This window comes from Mirounga angustirostris, unplaced genomic scaffold, assembly GCF_029215605.1.
Source record: "Mirounga angustirostris isolate CCGP_5_RB_7025 unplaced genomic scaffold, mMirAng1.0.hap1 SCAF_13, whole genome shotgun sequence".
Classification (NCBI taxonomy): domain Eukaryota; kingdom Metazoa; phylum Chordata; class Mammalia; order Carnivora; family Phocidae; genus Mirounga; species Mirounga angustirostris.
Window position 1 is genome coordinate 88,414,680 of NW_026991721.1, and position 18,821 is coordinate 88,433,500.

General features: G+C 50.7%; 3 protein-coding genes across 12 annotated transcripts in view; 1 reads left to right on the forward strand and 2 right to left on the reverse strand.

Moving 5' to 3' along the window:
- Window positions 1-1,554: 1,554 nt before the first annotated feature.
- FOXRED1 (FAD dependent oxidoreductase domain containing 1) lies at window positions 1,555-9,770 on the reverse strand. Of its 8 annotated transcripts, none has more exons than XM_045894721.3 (11): window positions 9,498-9,770; window positions 7,288-7,508; window positions 6,035-6,145; window positions 5,637-5,755; window positions 4,442-4,536; window positions 4,058-4,159; window positions 3,632-3,708; window positions 3,286-3,446; window positions 3,028-3,157; window positions 2,468-2,572; window positions 1,555-2,243 (listed from the first exon to the last, which is right to left on the reverse strand). In XM_045894721.3, exons 1-11 carry the CDS (start codon window positions 9,580-9,582, stop codon window positions 1,989-1,991), a joined length of 1,461 nt encoding a protein of 486 aa, XP_045750677.1. In that variant the 5' UTR covers window positions 9,583-9,770; the 3' UTR covers window positions 1,555-1,988. The 8 variants fall into 8 exon arrangements, with proteins under 8 accessions (XP_045750677.1, XP_045750676.1, XP_045750675.1 ...); XM_045894720.3 differs by having other exon boundaries at window positions 6,059-6,145; window positions 9,375-9,770; XM_045894719.3 differs by having other exon boundaries at window positions 9,375-9,770.
- A 47-nt stretch (window positions 9,771-9,817) lies between these two features.
- On the forward strand, window positions 9,818-15,777 carry SRPRA (SRP receptor subunit alpha). The gene is made up of 14 exons (XM_045894718.3): window positions 9,818-10,050; window positions 10,672-10,755; window positions 11,026-11,189; window positions 11,369-11,529; window positions 11,777-11,936; window positions 12,072-12,225; window positions 12,449-12,537; window positions 12,643-12,761; window positions 12,895-12,981; window positions 13,284-13,456; window positions 13,558-13,771; window positions 14,178-14,341; window positions 14,429-14,527; window positions 14,688-15,777. Exons 1-14 carry the CDS (start codon window positions 9,934-9,936, stop codon window positions 14,814-14,816), a joined length of 1,914 nt encoding a protein of 637 aa, XP_045750674.1. The 5' UTR covers window positions 9,818-9,933; the 3' UTR covers window positions 14,817-15,777.
- Window positions 15,778-16,019: 242 nt separating this feature from the next.
- Window positions 16,020-18,821, reverse strand: part of FAM118B (family with sequence similarity 118 member B) — a 47,993-nt gene continuing 45,191 nt past the window's right edge. For all 3 annotated transcript variants that reach the window (XM_045894726.3, XM_045894725.2, XM_064577254.1), the window contains 2 exons: window positions 16,773-16,829; window positions 16,020-16,517 (listed from right to left, as the gene is read on the reverse strand). In XM_045894726.3, the coding sequence (XP_045750682.1) occupies window positions 16,504-16,517; window positions 16,773-16,829 (71 nt within the window). In that variant the 3' untranslated portion in view covers window positions 16,020-16,503. The remainder of the gene's footprint in view (window positions 16,518-16,772; window positions 16,830-18,821) is intronic.

Consider the following 18,821-nt stretch of genomic DNA (forward strand, 5'->3'; position numbering starts at 1 on the left):
CCCCGGTCCGCCCTCCCTCACACAGCTGATAATCAGTCGGGCCCATCTTTTCCCTTCTTCTCCCCAAAGGCTGCTTTTGAGGGGGAATGAACGTTTTACTAACTCTCTACTCCCATTCACTTCTCCCTTCTGAACAACTGTCACCTTGGACCCCACCGAGGTACATTTCTTCCCAGAACCGCTCTCCGTGGGGGCCCCACCGACCTACCTGGTACTGATCCAGCCTGCGAGCATGCATGGATATCGAGCATGCATGGATATCGCTGACCACTCCTAGGTTCCTGGGACACCTCACGCTCCTGGCTTTTCTCCTGCCTCTGGCCACCTCTTCGGTTTCCTCTCCTTTCGTTCATCCCTTAAAATGACAGTGGGGTCCCCCCTGGCTTCCCCCCTTGGCCCCCTACTCTTCTCCCTTTGTGAGGGGATGCCATTCTCTTCCATGGTATCCGTATTTCTACAGCCTAGGTCATCCTGAGTGCCCAGCAGTACCTTCAACTCCCAGCTAGACAGCTCTACCCGATGTCCTTGTATGCACCCTTGACTCAACATGTCCCAGACTGTACCACTCATTTTGTCCCTCACCCTGCTCCTCCCTGGTGTTCCTCACCTCTGTGAAAGGCAAGACATACATCTAGCTGTCCAAGCCAAAAACCTGAGTCTTACTTGACCCCGCTTCTTGTGACTATTGTCACTTCTTGGACACACATGCTTCTTGCCCTGACAGTGCAGGCCCTGCTGTCTGCCCTGTGGACGCAGTGACAGCCTCCCATCTGCCCTCCTGCTTTGACATCATAGTCTATTCGCCACAGGCAGTCAGGGTGATTTTTCTAAAAGGAAAATCGGAGCATGTCGCTTCTCTACTGAAAGCCCACAGAACACAACCCAAGCGCCACAGCATGGCTCTTTGGCTCCTGGCCCTGCCCCGATTCTTACTGCCTCTCTTCCTTCCCTCCATGATCTCACCTGGACAAATCTCTTATTGTCCCTTGAATCTTACTAACCCTTGGTCCTGGGCATTTGCATATGGTTTTCCTAAAGTCTGCAATCACCCCCGTCCTCGCTCTCCTCCCCGCTTCCCCTCTGTGCATTCACTTCGTTAAACTGCTCGTCCTGTAGGTTCAGCTCAGAGGACAACTTCCCTGAGAAGCTTCATGGAGAAACACCCAGGTGAGACGAGGTGTCCGTGACCTGTGCTTATTCCCGCACTACGGGAGGGCACTACATCTGATCTGGGCTGAAGGGCAGGGCAGAGATAAGAACACTCCCGTGAGGACATACGGTATGCCTGTTTGCTGTATATCCCTAATATGCAGCCCTGGGCCTGGCCAAGAGCTGGAGCTGAATAAATAGTGAATAAATGAATGAAGCCTTCCCTACATTCTACAACCAAACCCTGCAGGGACTCAGGAAGAGGAGGCACTTGTGTGCAAACAAGATGCCTATAAGGAGGACTTTAGAATGTTCCTGGGAGGAGAAGGCCATGCTCCTCCCAGCCTGGTGTGAAAGGCTAGTGGGTGCTTCAGGAGGTGAAAGTAGAAGGGACAGAGGCCTGGATGGAAAAAGTAATCACATTTTATTGACTGATGAAAAAGGTAAACAATCACTAAATCTGGGCCAGGCTGCCCTGCAATGCCCCCTGCCTGGCCTCTGCTGGAGCCTGCCAAAGACAGGCAGAGGCAATCTTTCTGAAGACGCCAGTCTTGGGGCACGTGGTCAGGTATTCTGCCCAGCTGCACTACCTTGGTGGGCGGCCTTGGCCCGGGCCAGAGATCAGTCCTGGGGTCTCACCCCATCATTCTCTGTTGGCCTGGGCCTAAGGCACAGTGCCTCTCAAAGCCTACAGTTGGCCTGCCTGCCCAGCCCCACGGGGACAGGAGGATGGAGGAGAGCCTGGCTTGGTGCTGGGGAGGAAGCCACAGTGAGGAGAATGTGAATGTGAGCCAAGGGTCACGGATGGGGCAGCGGGGCCCAGTGAAGAGCTTACAGGCTCAGATGATGTTGTGCTCCTGGACCTTCTCTCCCAAGTAAAAGCGGCTGAAGTGGAAGGGGCTCAGGTTGATAGTCTGGAAGTGGCCATCCAGCACCATCTCTGCCACAGCTCGCCCCACGGCAGGGGCCTGCTGGAGCCCATGGCCACTGAAGCCCGTGGCAAAGTACATGTTGACGACGAGTGGGTGGGGACCCACCACACCATTCTGGTCGAAGGTGTTGTAGTCGTAATAGCCAGCCCAAGCACTCCGAACCTGCAGGTGGACAGGACGCTGGGGTTCCCAGGAAAGTGCCGACACGTGCCACCCTCACTCCTGCCCAGGGGTCAGACGCAGCAGCGTCTTCCAGCTGCTGAGGGGTCGATGGGATGTGCCCCTAGACCACAAGTCCTTAGCAGTTGTGAGGTGGAGGGCGTGTGGCAGTGGACAGGCTTTCCAAGGGGACCGAGGTGCTCCAGGCTCATGTGCCTCCTAGTTACCTTCAGAGTCTCAAAAGCTGGTACCCTCTGGGCCAAAGGGGGCCACACCTTATCCTGGAAGAAATCATGGTCCACTTCCAGGTTCCCTGGGTCCGGTTCCTCCTCCTGCAGTGAGAGGTGGGGACATGACTTATGCTCCCTGAGATACGAGGGCTGACCCAGACCTCACCGACCCTTTACTCAATCCCCCCAGGAGGTGGGGGGCGGGGAGGAAAGATCCCACTTCAAACCCAGAGGGGCTGGAACATCAGTAACAGTGCTGGGCCCTCCAAAGAGCCTGACTCTTTTTCTTTTTCTCTTTTTTTAAAAGATTTTATTTATTATTTATTTGAGAGAGAGAGGGAGCGAGTGAGAGAGAACAAGCAGGGAGGAGAGGGAGAAGCAGACTCCTCCCCGAGCAGGAAGCCCGACACGGGGCTCGAGCTCACGACCCTGGGGTCCTGACCTGAGCTGAAGGCAAAGGCTTAACTGACTGAGCCCCGCAGGCGCCCCAAAGCCTGACTCTTTCATGACAGTTGGCCTACGTCTCCTGCCCAGCACCCCACCCCTGCCCAGCCTACCTCAGTGGGGCTACAGCCGCCCAGATAGTTGTTGCCTAGTCCTTCTCGGCGGAAATAGGCTCCACTGGCATCTACGACGAATGGGGTCTCCAGGCCTGGTCCCTGGGGGCAGTGCCACAGGTACACATACCTGCCACGACCGGTGGGTTAGAAGACGGTGGGAAGAGCACGCCCCCGCCACTCCCGACCGCATTTAACAAACTCTTACGCCGTTTCTGTCCGCCTCCCCAACCTCCCAGCCGCCCCGAGGGGAGTTACCTTTTCCTCCGCTCCACGGGTAGCTTGGTGCCCTGCAGGGTGCCAGGCGGCCCCTTCCCGACACCAGCCAGCTCCGCGATCCGGCCAGACCAGGCCCCTGCCGCGTTGATCACGAGAGCACATTCCACGGGCTGGTACTCCAGGCTGCGGTCTATCTTCACCTGCAGGCACCAAAGGAGGAGGGGAGGGAGGGCCTGGCCCACACACTGGGCACCATGAGAGGTACATTTCTTCCTGAGCCTTAGTTTACCCAGACTGGAAGTGGGCAGAAAAAGATCAAGATGACAGTTGTTACCGGTCTTATCCCTCCGCTTTGGTAAGGAAGATGCATAGGCTGGGAACTTACATGGACTTCATGGATCCTTTTCAAAGTCACCTCTTCCCCACTTGTGGTCTCCGTGTGGCTAGACGAAGAGACAAAACCTGCATGGGGGGGAAAAAAAAAGAACTCCTGAGGCCTGAAGAGGGCAAGATTGGGATTCCATGGGTTTCACGAGGAAAGCAAGCTGGAAGGTGGGGGCTTTCCCACAGAGATGGGGTAACCAGGACGAACTTGGCTGCACACCGATCAGGAGCGTGCCGAGACCTTCAAGCACATCGTAAGTCATGCAGAGAAGCCGAGTTAGGAGCTGGAGTCAGAATGGCCAGGGCCAGCCCTCAGGGAGAACCCCCTTTCCTACCAACTCTTGCTTAGCCCGTGAGTGAAGGTAAGACCCCATCCACGCCTGTGTCCTGGCTGGCAGAGGGAAGAAGCATGGGACCTCAGACTCACGTGTCACCTCTCCGTGGCAGAAGAGGACCCCCATGGACTGGACCTTCCGCCGAAGCCCCTGGAGCAGACACCAGGGGTCAAACCAACCTTCACACTCCATCCCTGTGATCAGCAAGAGGACTCATGAGGCGGGATTAGGACCCTCCTCTCCTACTGGATTTCCCATGCCCCTGACTCCTCTTTAGGGCTCACAAGCCAGGGAAGGTCATGGTGCCCAAGTGTACCAGAGGCAAATCCTGTGGAAGGACAGAGAGCGAGCATGGCCCGGGGGGGAGGCTCTGCCGGCCAGGGGGAAGCACTGCTTCTTGACGTGGCTAGAAGGTGCTGAGACTCCCAACCCGAGGCACCCCTCGACCCCTGAACCCCTCTGCAAGCAGGCCTCACCGTAAGATGCCAACGCCACACCCTCTGTGTTTATCCAGGGAAATTTGTTCCGAAGCTGCTCAGGAGACATCAGACAGACTTTGGCTCCTTCCTGCCTGAGAGAAATGCGCAACTGTGTGCAGGTGTGTCGGGCGGGGGTTGCAGAGAGGAAGTAGGGACCCCAACTCCACAAGTGGGGATCCTGCCTCATTTGTGTCACATCTCTGCCCCAAACTCCCCAAGTTTTCCTCCTTGCTAAGCGGGTCAAGACCAAGCCTCCCAGTCATGGCTCTTCAGCACCCGACCCCGCTTTCCTTTCCTACACCCCGGTATCTCCTTGGCCACACTAAACTCCCTGTCATCCCCTAACTGTTCCCTGTCCTTTCACAACAGAGCAGGTCCCTTGGCTCCCTCCCCTTGTTCCCTTCCCTTCTGCCTAGAAGGGCCTTCCTGTCCACTTTCTAGTACAGCCCTGTCCACCAGCACAATCTCTTATGGGACACTGTCCCCCAAAGACAGCAACACAGATCCTAAAAGAACACACTGGCAAGCCAGACTGCCTGGTTTGAATCCCAGCACCACCACTGACTAGCGCCTCGTGCCTCAGTTTACCCACACGTAAAATGGGGAGGATTGGGTGGCTACATGAGTAAGTGCTGCATCTGGGACATTACCTGATGTCCCTTGCAAGTCTATTCGTTAAACACATGCACTCTTGTCTGACCATGAGACTCACTCAGGAAAGGGGCCGCCCAAACCGGCCTGCTGCCTGCATCTTTGTACGTGAGTCACACTCATTCATTCAGATTTTTGTCCATGTTTTGTCTATGGCTGCTTTTGTTTCAACTGCAGAGTTGAGTGACTGCCACAGAGACCATATGACCCCAAAAGCCTAAAACGTTGGCTATCTGGCCCCTACAGGAAAAGTGTGCAGATCCCTGGGCTCTTCCCTAGACGTTCTGGCTCATCGGGTGTGGGATTTTCCAGGGGTTCTTAGGATCCGGCAAATTCAGGAACCACCGCGGCAGCGTGTGGTCCACGTCCGTGTGACAGCACAGGATCCCGGAGGTCTTGTCTGTGTTACCCGACAGACTGAGCTCCCGCACAGTCAAGACCTGTCTTATCAACTCGCCCGCCCCAGTTCCTAACTCAGTGTCGGGAGCCTGCTGGGTGTGTGCAGCTGAGCAGCAGACGGGTGGTCGTGCCGGGCACCCACCTCTGCATCTTCACGTTGCTCTCCATGACTGCAGCCCCCTTTTCCGAAGCCAGCAAGAGATAACCCGAGGGGTTGAACTGGATGTCCAGGGGAGGGTCATCGACTACAGCCAGGTACTCCTATATGCAAAAAAGGGAAAAAAAAAAAAAAACAACTCTTTAGAAGAAGTTGATTTAAAGAAGGGAGGGAGAGCTCTCCTGGCTTCCTCACCAACAGCTCCCGAGACTCGGGGAAGCCCTCCTCCTCTGGGTACCACCACCAGGGACAGAACTAGAGGTTCCAACTCCTACTTGCCCAAACTGCTTCTGCTCCCTGCTTCCCCTGGCCAGCTGGGCGGCTCCTCTCTCTGGGTTAAAGGAGAGGTCACCACCCCAACCCCCAAGCCCCTTTGCACGTACATTGATGTTCCGCAGAAACTCAACTGAAAAGAGGGAGAGCTGGATGTTCTCAGGCACCGAGAACTGCTGACGAATCCCGCCCACAGACAGTGCAGTGGAGGCCTGGGAATACTGTGGAAAGACCAAAGTAGCTGAGGGCGGCCAGCATCCTGTCACACGTGAGCAGAATCCACTAACAAAAGCACCTACAAATAGAGGGGAGTCCTACTTGCAAGTCTGTAATCTAAGAGGAGTTGAGGGAGATAAACCCATATGCAAGTCAACCAGCACCCAAAGAGGGCAACTATTATTAAGAACCTTTTTTTTTTCCTTAAGATTTTTTAGTTAGTTATTTGAGAGAGAGAGGAAGAAAGAGAGACAAAGAGCACGTGAGAGCGAGCACGAAGCAGTGGCAAGGGGGGGAAGGCAGAGGGAGAGGGAGAAACAGGCCTCCTGTGGAGCAGGGAGCCCGATGCGGGGCTTGATCCCAGGACTCTGGGATCATGACCTGAGCCGAAGGCAGACGCTTAACCGACTGAGCCACCCAGGCGCCCCTAAAATCCTTTTTAGCAGATGTGCAGAGCAGAGAGAATCAATCATCTAAAAGGGCTGGGCACTGTGGCACAAAATGGGAATGGCCTGGAAGTCCAAGGGCAGGAAACTAACATTTCATCTACCCAACTGGAAAATAGAACTAGCAAGATTCCTGGTTAACTGGCAGTGGTTAAAATAGGAACAACTAGGGGCACCTGGGTGGCTCAGTCAGTTAAGCATCTGCCTTTGGCTCAGGTCATAATCCCAGAGTCCTGGGATAGAGCCCTGCATCGGGCTCCCTGCTCTGCGGAGAGTCTGTTTCTCCCTTTCCCTCCACCCCTCCCTCCCCACTTGTGTGCTCTCTCTCTCAAATAAATGAATAAAATCTTAGAAAATAAAATAGAACAACTGTGCAAAACCTCAGAAGTAATAGAATCTCGAAGGGGGGATGAGATAGCTGTTTGTGTTCGTTACAGCTAGAATACAGTTTCTCTTTGTCGGACTTGTGGGCACCCAGAAGATCCAACATTGTGAAATTTGCTTTTAAAAGCAAAAACCTTACTGCCAAAGCCTCTAATTTGAGGGAGGAAGCACCTGGGACTATTTCTCAACAATAGCCAAAGTACAGTCCCTTTGGACTTTGAACCCCCGAAGACTGAAGTCTTTCCTCCCCTCTGCTCCCCTTGCCCCTTAGTAAGAGTCCGTGCCCCACTCATGCCGCCGCCCTCCCCAGACCTCACCGTGTGGTCCCGTTCCACCACCAGCACCCGAACGGCACCTCGTGGCTTCTCCAACCTCTTCAGCCAATAGGCCACGGACAGGCCAATCACCCCACCCCCCACAATCACCACATCCGAGTGTTCAGGGGGCAGGTAGCTGGTGTCGTACGGTGGATTCCAGGCCCCTCCAGGAAGGACTGATTGGATCTTCTTCTTAATCTCGGACACCTTTCCATTCTGATCTGTGGGATGCAATTATAGGTCAGAAGGCCATACATTCTCTTTCCAGGTGGTCAGGAGTTAGAGGATCGGCACAGGAAAAGGTGGGCTAAGAGGACCCTGAGCTGGCTGTCTCCATGGCCCTCCCTTCTCATAAGGTCAGCTCGCACCCAGCAGTATTCCAGAGCTTCACTATATGGTCTGTATGCCGTTCGGCTCTTTGCCTTCTCATGCATCGTGCCCAGCAATGCAAGATTCAACTTCTTAAAATGAACACTCTCTTACTCTCTCCCTAGGCCAGGTGACTTACACATGTTTATCTCCTGTGCAGACTGCTCTTTCCTCTGAGCCCCAGGCTCATATATTCAACCGTATTGTCCTCTCCTCTTGGATGTTCCAGGCTCCTGGACCAATAGGTTCTGGCACACCCCAAGCTGCAGTGCCCTCTGAAGCATGATACTCTTTGAGTGGCATCTTATCCTGGCCATCCATCACCACCAGCAAAGCTACATTCATGTCCCATCTATTGTCAAGTCCCGATGGCTTTGCCTCCTAAATATCTCCCCAATCTGTCCCTCCCCCCGTTTTTTCCCATCTCTGTTACCACCACCCTAGACCAAACCACCATAAGCTCTCACCTAGACTAATGCAAAAGCCTCCTGATTGTTCCCACTAATTCCCCTCTTGCCTGCCCAACTCTTCTGCATCACAGCTAGAATATTTTCTAAGCACTAATTTAATCACATACGGTCTTGCTTAAAACCTTCCAGTGGCTTTCCGTTACTCCAAGAATAAAAGTCCAAAATCTTCAACACGGCCTATGAGACACTGCACAGTCTAGCTCCTGTTTACCTTGTTCTCTCCCTACTCCCCCACTCCAGCCCCTTCCACACCTTGATGGTGCTTTATTTCATCCCACCACACGGAATCTACACAGGGGTTCTCTGTTTTGAAACTGTGTCCACTTCTTTGCCATTAACACCTTGCTTCCTTTCCCTTTCAGTTCAGTTATCATTTTCTCAGGAAAGGCTTTCCTGACCCCCTACACTGTCAAAATCTCCTGTCACACTGTCTCATTACCTCATGCAAGACGTTTGCAATTTTGAGTTTGTGATTGCTTCATACTGTACCATGCTTACCTTCTTCACCAATGAATCTCCAACCTAGCACAGAACCTGGCACATCGTAAGTGCCTTGAATAAATGAATCCTTTTGTCTTTCACACCTAACTCAAAAATCTCCAAGTCTTTTCACTGACTCCAATACAAAGTCCAAACTCTTCTCGGCAATGTTCAAAAAAAAAAAATCTCCTTGATCTGGGCTTACCTTCCTTGTCCAAACTACATTTCCTATTTCTACACAAATGCTCTATCTACATGGCTTTTGCTAGTTCCTTGCACCAAACCAATATTTCTCTTCTCCTAACTTTTGCTCAGTTCCCCAGAACATGGAAGACACACCGTCCTTGAATCAGTAAACAATTATCTTCAAGGCTGATCTCAGTTCCCACCTGCTCCATGTACCTCTCCAATTACACTAGCTTCGGTGACTAGCAGTGCAGAGCATTTGTCCAAGTTGGGTTCTATCCAGTCTTGAACTGGTCTATTGAAGTCTTCCCTCCCCAGCTACACTCCAGGCACCTCCACAGGACACAGACCCTATCCTCTTTCCCTTCTTTCCTCCTTAACAGCCACACACTAGGCACAGCATCCTGCACGCTAGCAGGACTTAAAGCACATCTATCTGTGCAACCAATCAATCAGGCTGGCTCTCTGCTATTCTGGCGGTAAGTTGGAGCTTAGAACAATCTGGCATTTGTCACCTGAGAAGCGCATCTTTGGGATCCATACGTCTGCTCAGGCTTTACAAGATCCGGCAGGCAAGCTTACCCCCTTCTCCCAGCCGACCCACTGTCTTTCCATCGTGGGCCGGGTCCCGAGTTCTGAAGGTCACATAGCTGGAGACTGGGGCCACCCAAGAACCACGATACCCTCCGCTGCCCTCAACTTTACCCAGAGTGGAGCCTCCTCTGTGTGTGCCTAGCCCCCGGCCCAAGAGGCCCCGGCCCACGCCTAGAGGCAACGCCCTTCGCAGCATGGCCACTCTACGAGCAGCCCCTTTGAGGCTCGCACCCTACCTCCTCCCTACGACATGCCCACCCCGCGGTCACTGTTCCGCGCAGCAGGCCGTTCAGACGAGTGCGCCCATTGGCCAGCGGCCCTGCCCAGGCCCGCCCCCACCCGCCATTGGTGAGCCTGGTGTCTACGTCAGTGCTGCGCGCCCTCGGGCGGAGGCGGAGAAAGAACACGACAGCTCTGAGCGGAAGTGCGGCTGAGCCGGTTTCCGGGGCCGCTGGTGTGACGTGTCCCGCGCTTGGCGCAGCAGGAAGCGGCGGCGATCGCGGCCTGAGTTCCCGGCGCCTGCCCCGGCTCCTCTCCCGCTGCCGCCATGCTCGACTTCTTCACCATTTTCTCCAAGGGCGGACTTGTGCTCTGGTGCTTCCAGGGCGTGAGCGACTCATGCACCGGGCCCGTTAATGCGTTGATTCGTTCTGTGCTGCTGCAGGTATCGCTCCCCGCGGGATCAGAACTCTGGGCTCGGCCCCCTGATCCGGTCCATAGCCTCGTCAACTGATCCCACACCTCCCTCCCACCCTCTCCGCCTATCCCGAACTGGCCACTCACTCGTTGCCAGGACTCCATTTCTCTCTCCCGCCCCTATCGGACCATCCCGCAACTTTGCGATGCCCCCTCCCCCTCCGTTTCTGGGACTCTAGCCGAATTCCGGCGCTTCTTGAGATTTCCCATAGTTCCCTCCATTTACCCTCCGCCTCCCCCCCACCCCAGCAGCTTGATTTTCTGTTGTTTTGAAGGCTGGGTGTGATAATGGAAAAACGCCTCTACAAATAGTGTACAGCTGCTAGTAAATCTGATTGTATCATTAGGTCCCTTCTGGCTATCACCTGTCTTGCCTTCCCTCTAACCTCTTTTCACCTTCCCCCAACTTGGTGCCTCCTCCTCTCCCTGATGGGATACTAGAGAGCAAGGTCCAAGCATCCTCTTGTCCTGGGGACAAGTCTGTCTTTAAGGGAACTGTCTGTTTTTTTCACAAAAGTAATCCTTGAAGGGCCCAAGTCTGGGTTTTCTGGGTAGTCTTAAGTTGAGACATACTTTTTTTTTTCCCCAGGAAAGGGGAGGTAACAACTCATTCACCCATGAGGCACTCACACTCAAGTATAAACTGGACAACCAGTTTGAGCTGGTGTTTGTGGTAAGTGGGGGTATTTAAGAGGGACAGCATTTACACTTTCAACATAATCCTGATTATTAAGAAAACCCTAATTAATTGCACCCAGTGTATATGATGAAGTAACTGAGCAGAGAGAGGGTAGAGGGGGAAAGGGAAGATGCTCCTGAGCCCAGAGAGCTTGGCTGCCCCTCAGGTCAGGGAAACCTGCCAGGCCGCTGAGCCAGTCTCTGGAGGCCTGGGTTGAGTTGGCTCGTAAGCAGATCTGTTGGTTCTGTTTCTCTCCCTGAACAGGTTGGTTTTCAGAAGATCCTAACACTGACGTATGTAGACAAATTGATAGATGATGTGCACCGGCTGTTTCGGGACAAGTACCGCACAGAGATCCAACAGCAAAGTGCTTTAAGTCTATTGAATGGCACTTTTGATTTCCAAAATGACTTCCTGCGGCTCCTTCGGTGAGAGACCACCCCTCTGCAAAATCGATTTCCATGACCTGATGAGCTCCCTTCTTTCCTGAGGGTGGTTCAAGGGTAGTAAATTGTATTGAAACACTCCTGAATTTGCTGCCCAATTCTAGTTGACCTCTTGGTATGAGGGCCCTTTTTCTGGACTTTGATCATTCCCTTCTCTCTAGTGAAGCAGAGGAAAGCAGTAAGATCCGTGCTCCCACTACCATGAAGAAATTTGAAGATTCAGAAAAGGCCAAGAAACCTGTGAGGTCCATGATTGAGACACGGGGTGAAAAGCCCAAGGAAAAAGCAAAGAACAGCAAAAAAAAGGGGGCCAAGAAGGAGAGTGAGTTTGAGCTCCTTGGACATACAGGGGCATGAAAAGTTAACATGGCAGTAAGGACTGAAGTTGTTCCGTCTTTCCCTTTGTCATTGCTTGTCTCCCTTGCTCAGTGCCCATCACCCTATCATCCCCAGGCCTTGTCATCCCCAAGATGTTTGCTCCTCGTTTCCTTTTAATAATTTGGGTTTGGAAGACTATTTCCCATTGTTGGAATTTGGTCGTTTTTCTCCAGTGACTTTTCTCCTAACAGGTTCTGATGGCCTTTTGGCTACCAGTAAAGCAGTTCCTGCCGAAAAGTCCGGTCTCCCAGTGGGGCCTGAGAATGGGGTAGAACTTTCCAAAGAGGAGCTGATACGCAGGAAGCGAGAGGAGTTCATACAGAAGCATGGGAGAGGTCTGGAGAAGTCCAGGTGAGGGCATTCTCACTTTCACCATAAATACCGTTATCTAGCTATGTTGGGGGGCAAGGGAGCTCGTGTCTGGCTCTTGGGTGGATGTTTCCTCTCCTACTTCACTGTAACCCTTTGTGCTGTAACCCTTTGCAGCAAGTCCACGAAATCAGATGCTCCAAAGGAGAAGGGCAAAAAAGCACCCCGTGTGTGGGCACTGGGTGGCTGTGCTAACAAGGAAGTCTTGGATTATAGCACTCCCACCACCAATGGAGCCCCTGAGGTTGCCCCACCTGAGGACATCAGCTTGGTAAGAGGCAACGGGCCAGTGAGAGTTACCATTAATAAGACATTGGGGAGGAGGTAGAGATTAGGAGGGTAGTACCTTTGGTTTCTATAAATGAAGGGGTGGGTCACATTTGGAGTTTTCCAAATCAGAGATGGAGGAATGAGGACAGGGTAAATCCTGGGCTTCTTTACCCCCAGCCCTCAGTGTTCCGATCCCATCTTGTTTCTCTCCCTATACCCTCCAGATTCGAGGGACTGGGCCTGGAGGGCAGCTTCAGGATCTGGACTGCAGCAGCTCAGATGATGAAGTGGCTGCTCAAAACACCAAACCTAGGTAGGGGAATTTCAGGTGCTGGGTGGTATGGGTGGCTCCAGAACGGATGAGACTCGACTCCTGCCCACTGGCTTTATATGTATCTATGATCTCCTGTGCCTGCAGTGCTACCAAGGGGACTCTGGGTGGCATGTTTGGGATGCTGAAGGGCCTTGTGGGGTCCAAGAGCTTGAGTCGTGAAGACATGGAGTCTGTGCTAGATAAGATGCGTGATCATCTCATTGGTAAGTTCTGAGGAATAGGGGCACTCACGTTTATGGGATGGGGTGGTGGAGAGAACCACCTCGAGTTCTCATCTGTACCATAGGGTTGTTTACTGTTGACATGGCACTCACACACCTGTCCCTGTCTGTCCAGCTAAGAATGTGGCAGCAGACATTGCAGTCCAGCTCTGTGAATCTGTGGCCAACAAGCTGGAAGGGAAGGTGATGGGGACATTCAGCAGTAAGTATATTCCTAAACCAGAAAGTGCTTAAGGCATGATGTGAACCAGGAAGTTAGTGCACTGATCTCCATTCCTACTAGGTGTGTGGCTTTTGGCAAACTCCACGTCCAAACATCTGTTGCATAACTTTAGTTCTCAGAACTAAATGAGTTAACACTTGTAAAGTGCTTGCAACACTGTCACATGTGGTGTGGATTCCTGGGACAAGATCCTTGGATCCTCCAGATCCCAGTTCCCTTAGGTGTTGGGTGTTCCTGGGAGTGCATTTCTTGGGTTTCACAGATCCACCACCCCCTTTTAGCGGTGACTTCCACAGTAAAGCAAGCCCTACAAGAGTCCCTGGTGCAGATTCTGCAGCCGCAGCGTCGTGTAGACATGCTCCGGGATATTATGGATGCCCAGCGTCATCAGCGCCCTTACGTGGTCACCTTCTGTGGCGTTAATGGAGTGGGGAAGTCTACCAATCTTGCCAAGGTCGGTACAGCTCCCCACCGGTCTCTGACGTCCTTTCTTCACTCTCCATGTCTTAGGGACTCTGGTTCTAAGGGATTGATTTGTTTGCTGCTTTTGCACAGATTTCCTTCTGGCTGTTAGAGAATGGCTTCAGTGTCCTCATCGCTGCCTGCGACACATTTCGTGCCGGGGCTGTGGAGCAGCTTCGCACACACACCCGGCGCCTGAGTGCCCTACACCCCCCCGAGAACCACGGCGGCCGCACTATGGTGCAGTTGTTTGAAAAGGGCTACGGCAAAGATGCTGCAGGCATTGCCATGGAAGCGATTGCCTTTGGTATGGCATACAGGAAGGCGGGGGGCTGCTGTGGGCCCCTTTCCTCCTGGGCTTTCCCTGTGATTCGAAGAGGGTCAGGGTTCTCCTCCTACCAACCTACTGCTCAATAGCAAGTCAGGACGGAGAACTTGCCATGAGGAGAAGCTAACTGCGGGCAAAACTAATATATTCCACCCAAGAAAACCTCTGTTTGCTCTCCTTTGTCCTGTTGCCGTATTTTCTTGAATGTTCTTGATGGCCAAGCACAGAATAGGTTTTTGCTCACACTACCTTATAACCAGATACGAAGCCCAAGAAAGTAAACACCTAGGCTTTTAATATAGCCAGGTTACCACTTCTTGAGAGAAAGGTGGGATGAGCAGGACAGTCTAGAAAGTTTTGAGTTGACCACTTTTTTTCTCTCTAGCACGTAACCAAGGCTTTGATGTGGTGCTGGTGGACACAGCTGGCCGCATGCAAGACAATGCCCCTCTGATGACCGCCCTGGCTAAGCTCATTACTGTCAACATACCCGACTTGGTGCTGTTTGTGGGGGAGGCCTTAGTAGGCAATGAGGCCGTGGACCAGCTGGTGAGGGCTAGGGCCTCCTCCTTTTTCCAGCCTCAGCTTTGGCCAGCTGGGTACTTCTTGTACTTATACCATGTTTCTCCCTTACAGGTCAAGTTCAACAGAGCCTTGGCTGACCATTCCATGGCTCAAACACCCCGGCTCATTGATGGCATTGTCCTCACCAAATTTGATACCATTGATGACAAGGTAAATACGATGGTACAGGACAGAGCAAGATGGAGAGGGGCATCCTTCATGGGCGAGCTGATGCTCTAAGGATATGTTGTTGCCTCCAAAGCTTCTTGTTCCTGAGGGGATATAAAGAAGTGGCCTTGAGGTGACTGTGTATCCCCTTTCTCCATTTCAGGTGGGAGCTGCTATTTCTATGACCTACATCACAAGCAAACCCATCGTCTTTGTGGGCACTGGCCAGACCTACTGTGACCTACGCAGTCTCAACGCCAAGGCTGTGGTGGCTGCCCTCATGAAGGCTTAATGTGGCTCTTGCCCAAAACCAAATCACTGCTTCCCCCCCAAAGCCCCTCTTCCTGTATCAAGAATGTGCTTTAGAGTATGTGAGCAACTTCTCTTCAGTGTAGTACAGAGGCAGAGTGAGGAGAGGTCTAGGGGCTTGCAGCTCCCCCTGCCCCACTCCCTGGCAGCCCGGCCTCCACCTGCAGGGAGGGCCTAATCATGTTACAGTCCACTGCCCATCACCCCCTTCCCTGACAGTCCTCCCCTCCTCCTCAGGCATTCCCTTCACTCTGCCTCCACGCTCAGTCTCATTACAGCTTTGACCAACGGTTGGAAGATCCAACACCGGAGCTTTGCTAATTCACATGGTCACAGGGATGTGTGAGCACAATGAGCAGTCGAGAGACTTCCAGAGCCAGCTCTGGCTTCTCCCTTGGATACATAGCTTTCAGGTTCCTGGAGCCAGGAGGATACCCCCCAACACTGTGGCAGTGTATGGCCTGTTCTTAATTGCTGCTAATTCCGATGATGACCCCATCCCCACTGTTTCCTCAAAGCATCAGCTAGGCCAGAGTGATTTGTTACAAATGAACAAAAGGAGTTCCTGCTTCCCTCAAAAATAAAGGGAGCTGAGCTGCAGTGTTGCACTGGGCTTCTCAGCCTTCCAACTCTTCCCTGCTCCCAGAATCCAGATGTAAGCTTTGCATGTTCCCCCTTCTGGGAGAGAACCAACTGTCAGAAGGATATACAAGTTGCCCCTCTCCCCCACTCCACTCTTCACCTGAGCGGATCCTGGCTTTTCCTCATCCTCCTCTCTACAGTGCCTGGTAGACAAGTGCTACATTGAAGAATACAAATCTCTTGTTAAGACTTGTCCTGTAGCTTGGTATTACAGATGTGCTATTAGTGCAATAAGGTGAAGGCTGTCTGCCCAGAGAAATACATAATTTATATAAGAAAATAAATTTCATAAGTAAATTGCCTTTTATGTCTCGGGAGTTATTTTATGTAGGATTCAAAACTAAGATCCCACATCACACTATGGTTCTAGGCCTTATGGGAAGAAGGGAAACAAAGGAACTGATAATGAATGGTTGTCCAGAGAATGAGATCACCCACTTCAGTGTGAAAGGACACAACTTTTAAGTTACAAAAACTAGGCTCATTTAGTGCCTTTGCAGGTTTTCTAAAGGGACTCTAAAAGTAGAGCCAGGGCCCTGGGAAGTAAATGAACAAGCTTTTAATACAGCTCAGTTATGTAAAATACTGTACAGTGTAAAAGGTCTAGAAAACTAGAGCTTCAAGTCATGTTTTAAAAAAGCCATTAAGCTTAATTGAAAAACCAGGTATAGAGTACAAAACCGCAGCAAGGGCCCCGGTGACCCCACGGCGTCTAGCTCCCAAGTCCTTCATGCAGGGCTGGGGCCGTGGACACAGGCGTGTCCAGCGCAGGGGTGGGGGCAGCACTGGGCCCGTTGTCACCTGGGGATTTGTGAACTGGAAGAGGCCACAGAAGATCAAGAACCAGTGGGCATGAAGGACTGAGCTGGAACACCTCCCTACTCCCAACTCTACCCCCAACCTTCAACCTCTGGGTTTTGGTACTTCCACGGAGCAGTGTTGGGTTCTTAATAAGTTTACTTGTTAAATACTCTCCACAGTCGGGCCTGACACCTTGGTCTAATGCTGATGATCTCTCCAGCCCCCTCTCACGTTCTACAGTCTGTGGAGAGAAAGAAAAGAGAATGAAATGAAGTCTCACAGAAACACGTGTACGTCCGAAGCTGCAGAATTTAAGTCAAACTTAACCCTTCAGGAGGTACGACATCACAGATACTAGAAATCTTGTGACAGACTCGATAGGAAAATACAGAATCCTTAGCAAGTAGGAGTCCTTGTTCTCCGAGGTACTAATAAATCCCAGAAAAACATTTTCTGCCAACAAAACTGACAAACAGTAGAATAGGAAATAGTATACCTCTTATTTCACCGTGTGCCGCCGAGGAGCCATTTAGCTGACCTTCTCTCACCATCCCTGCAAAACAGAATACTCGTTAGTATCAGATATTAGACTGGAAAGCCAAAACTCTTAATAGTAGAAAGAAAACCAACCAACCAAAGGGTAATGAAATAACATGGTCTAAGAAGGATGGCATTATTTAGTAATGAAGACATCACAGATAAGAAGATAAGGAGGTGGGGAGAATGAACTGGGTTAGTCTTCAGATAACAGGGAAGCGGTAAGGTCCCCGAGTGCACTAACACTGTTTGTAAATAAAACATTAAGTGGGCAAAGTGTGCCTGCTGTCCCTAACTCATCTAAAAGGCCAAATTTTGGTAAAAATCCAGGGATGGAGACGGGGAGCAGCGTGCAAGTGAGCAAATTCAACCAAGGAGAAGAGTGAAAAGTAGCAGATGCTCTTACAACACAAAATGAGTTCAATCTGTGCTGCCCAATATGGTGTCGTTAGCCACATGTGGCTAAATAGTTTCACATTAAAAATCTGTTCCCCAGTCACACTAACCACAGCCACATGTGGCATTTGGTTATGGTACTGGACAGGGAAGATAATACTTCTGTCACTGCAGAAAATTCCATTGGACAGTCCTGGGATAGATAATGGCATAGTAAAAAGTTTAAAACTGAACACATGGATGAAAATAGTCATCCGAAATATGAGCAATTAGAGTATAAATAAAGACAGCACAGCACTCATACATACAAACAGGTACTGGTATTCCCCCTCTTGGAAAGAACTTTAGCAATAGTTATCAACCACTAAAATATTCATGCCCTTTGACCTAGTAATTATACTGAGAACCCATGAAGGAAATTACTGGCAAAAGGAAAAACGGTAGGGATGAAGATAAAATTCATTGCCAACAGTACTTACAAAAGAAAAAAGAAAAAAATTAGACCTTGCCTAACAGGGGAAAAACTGGGTAAACTAACATCCACACTGGATTATTACAGAGTCATTAAAACTAGTAGTTATGAAGACCAGCCATGTGGGAAAATAAATGAGATGTACCACTGAATAAAAAAAGTAACATGATGGGCGCCTGAGTGGCTCAGTTGGTTAAGCGACTGCCTTCAGCTCAGGTCATGATCCTGGAGTCCTGGGATCGAGTCCCGCATCTGGCTTCCTGCTCAGCAGGGAGTCTGCTTCTCCCTCTGACCCTCCCCCCTCTCCTGCTGTCTGTCTCTCATTCCCTCTCTCAAATAAATAAATAAAATCTTAAAAAAAAAAAAAAAAGTAACATGACTATGTATACTTTGTTCACAACTATGAAAAAATGCATAGGAAAAATTGTTAATTGGAAATATACTAAAATAATTGCTTGTATTACAATAATGAATTCTAAAAATTATTTTTCCTTTCCCCATTACTTGATTTTTCTGAAATATATATACTAGAACCTACAGAATCTTTTGAATCCGAGCAACTTTCTCTATGCAAAATCAAGTACACAGCAAGTATGCCAGGAGCCTAGCAAATGTTCAGGGTTAAACAACAGCAAAAGACCTCTTACCTCTAACTTTAACTAGTATATATCCACAGAGACTCAAATCATAACCAAGGATGGAGGATAAGCTTGACTTGTTTTGAAATGTTTTTAACCTAAAACTGCTCTGCTAGATTTCAAATCACAAACTCGGCTGACCACTCTAATAAAGCCCCCTGGCCATACTGAAAATCCTTCATTTTTAAAAGTTCAGAATACCCAATTGAAAGACAGATAACGCTGGGAAAAACCACTTTGGGAAGAAGCCCATGCAGCTAATAAAAGAATCTGTGCCATCCTATAATACTTCTGATGACTTTTGTCAAGAAAAGATTTCGTTTAACAGGAACAGCTGTCCAGGGGGATTTTGTTATTGTTTTTAATTTTAGCCTCTTTTCTGGGTAGATCTCAGAATGCAGATCAAAAGAAATATGCAGAGCTTGGTAGGTACCTCTTGTTTAATAACAGAACATGCACAATTGGAAAAGCCTACTGAAAGTCTTAAGTGTGGGCCAGCAGC

Bases quoted from the DNA above. Each gene is read 5' to 3' on its own strand.
- FOXRED1 (XM_045894719.3), bottom strand. From the start codon at position 9,582: ATGCTGCGAAGGGCGTTGCCTCTAGGCGTGGGCCGGGGCCTCTTGGGC. The intron at 6,146-7,287 runs GTGAGGTCTGGG...GTCTTTCCACAG, and splicing joins TGGTGGAACGGGACCACACG to TATTCCCAGGCCTCCACTGC. The intron at 2,244-2,467 runs GTAACTAGGAGG...GTCCACCTGCAG, and splicing joins CAGCTTTTGAGACTCTGAAG to GTTCGGAGTGCTTGGGCTGG.
- SRPRA (XM_045894718.3), top strand. From the start codon at position 9,934: ATGCTCGACTTCTTCACCATTTTCTCCAAGGGCGGACTTGTGCTCTGG. The intron at 11,530-11,776 runs GTGAGTTTGAGC...TTCTCCTAACAG, and splicing joins AAAGGGGGCCAAGAAGGAGA to GTTCTGATGGCCTTTTGGCT. The intron at 13,457-13,557 runs GTCGGTACAGCT...GCTTTTGCACAG, and splicing joins AGTCTACCAATCTTGCCAAG to ATTTCCTTCTGGCTGTTAGA.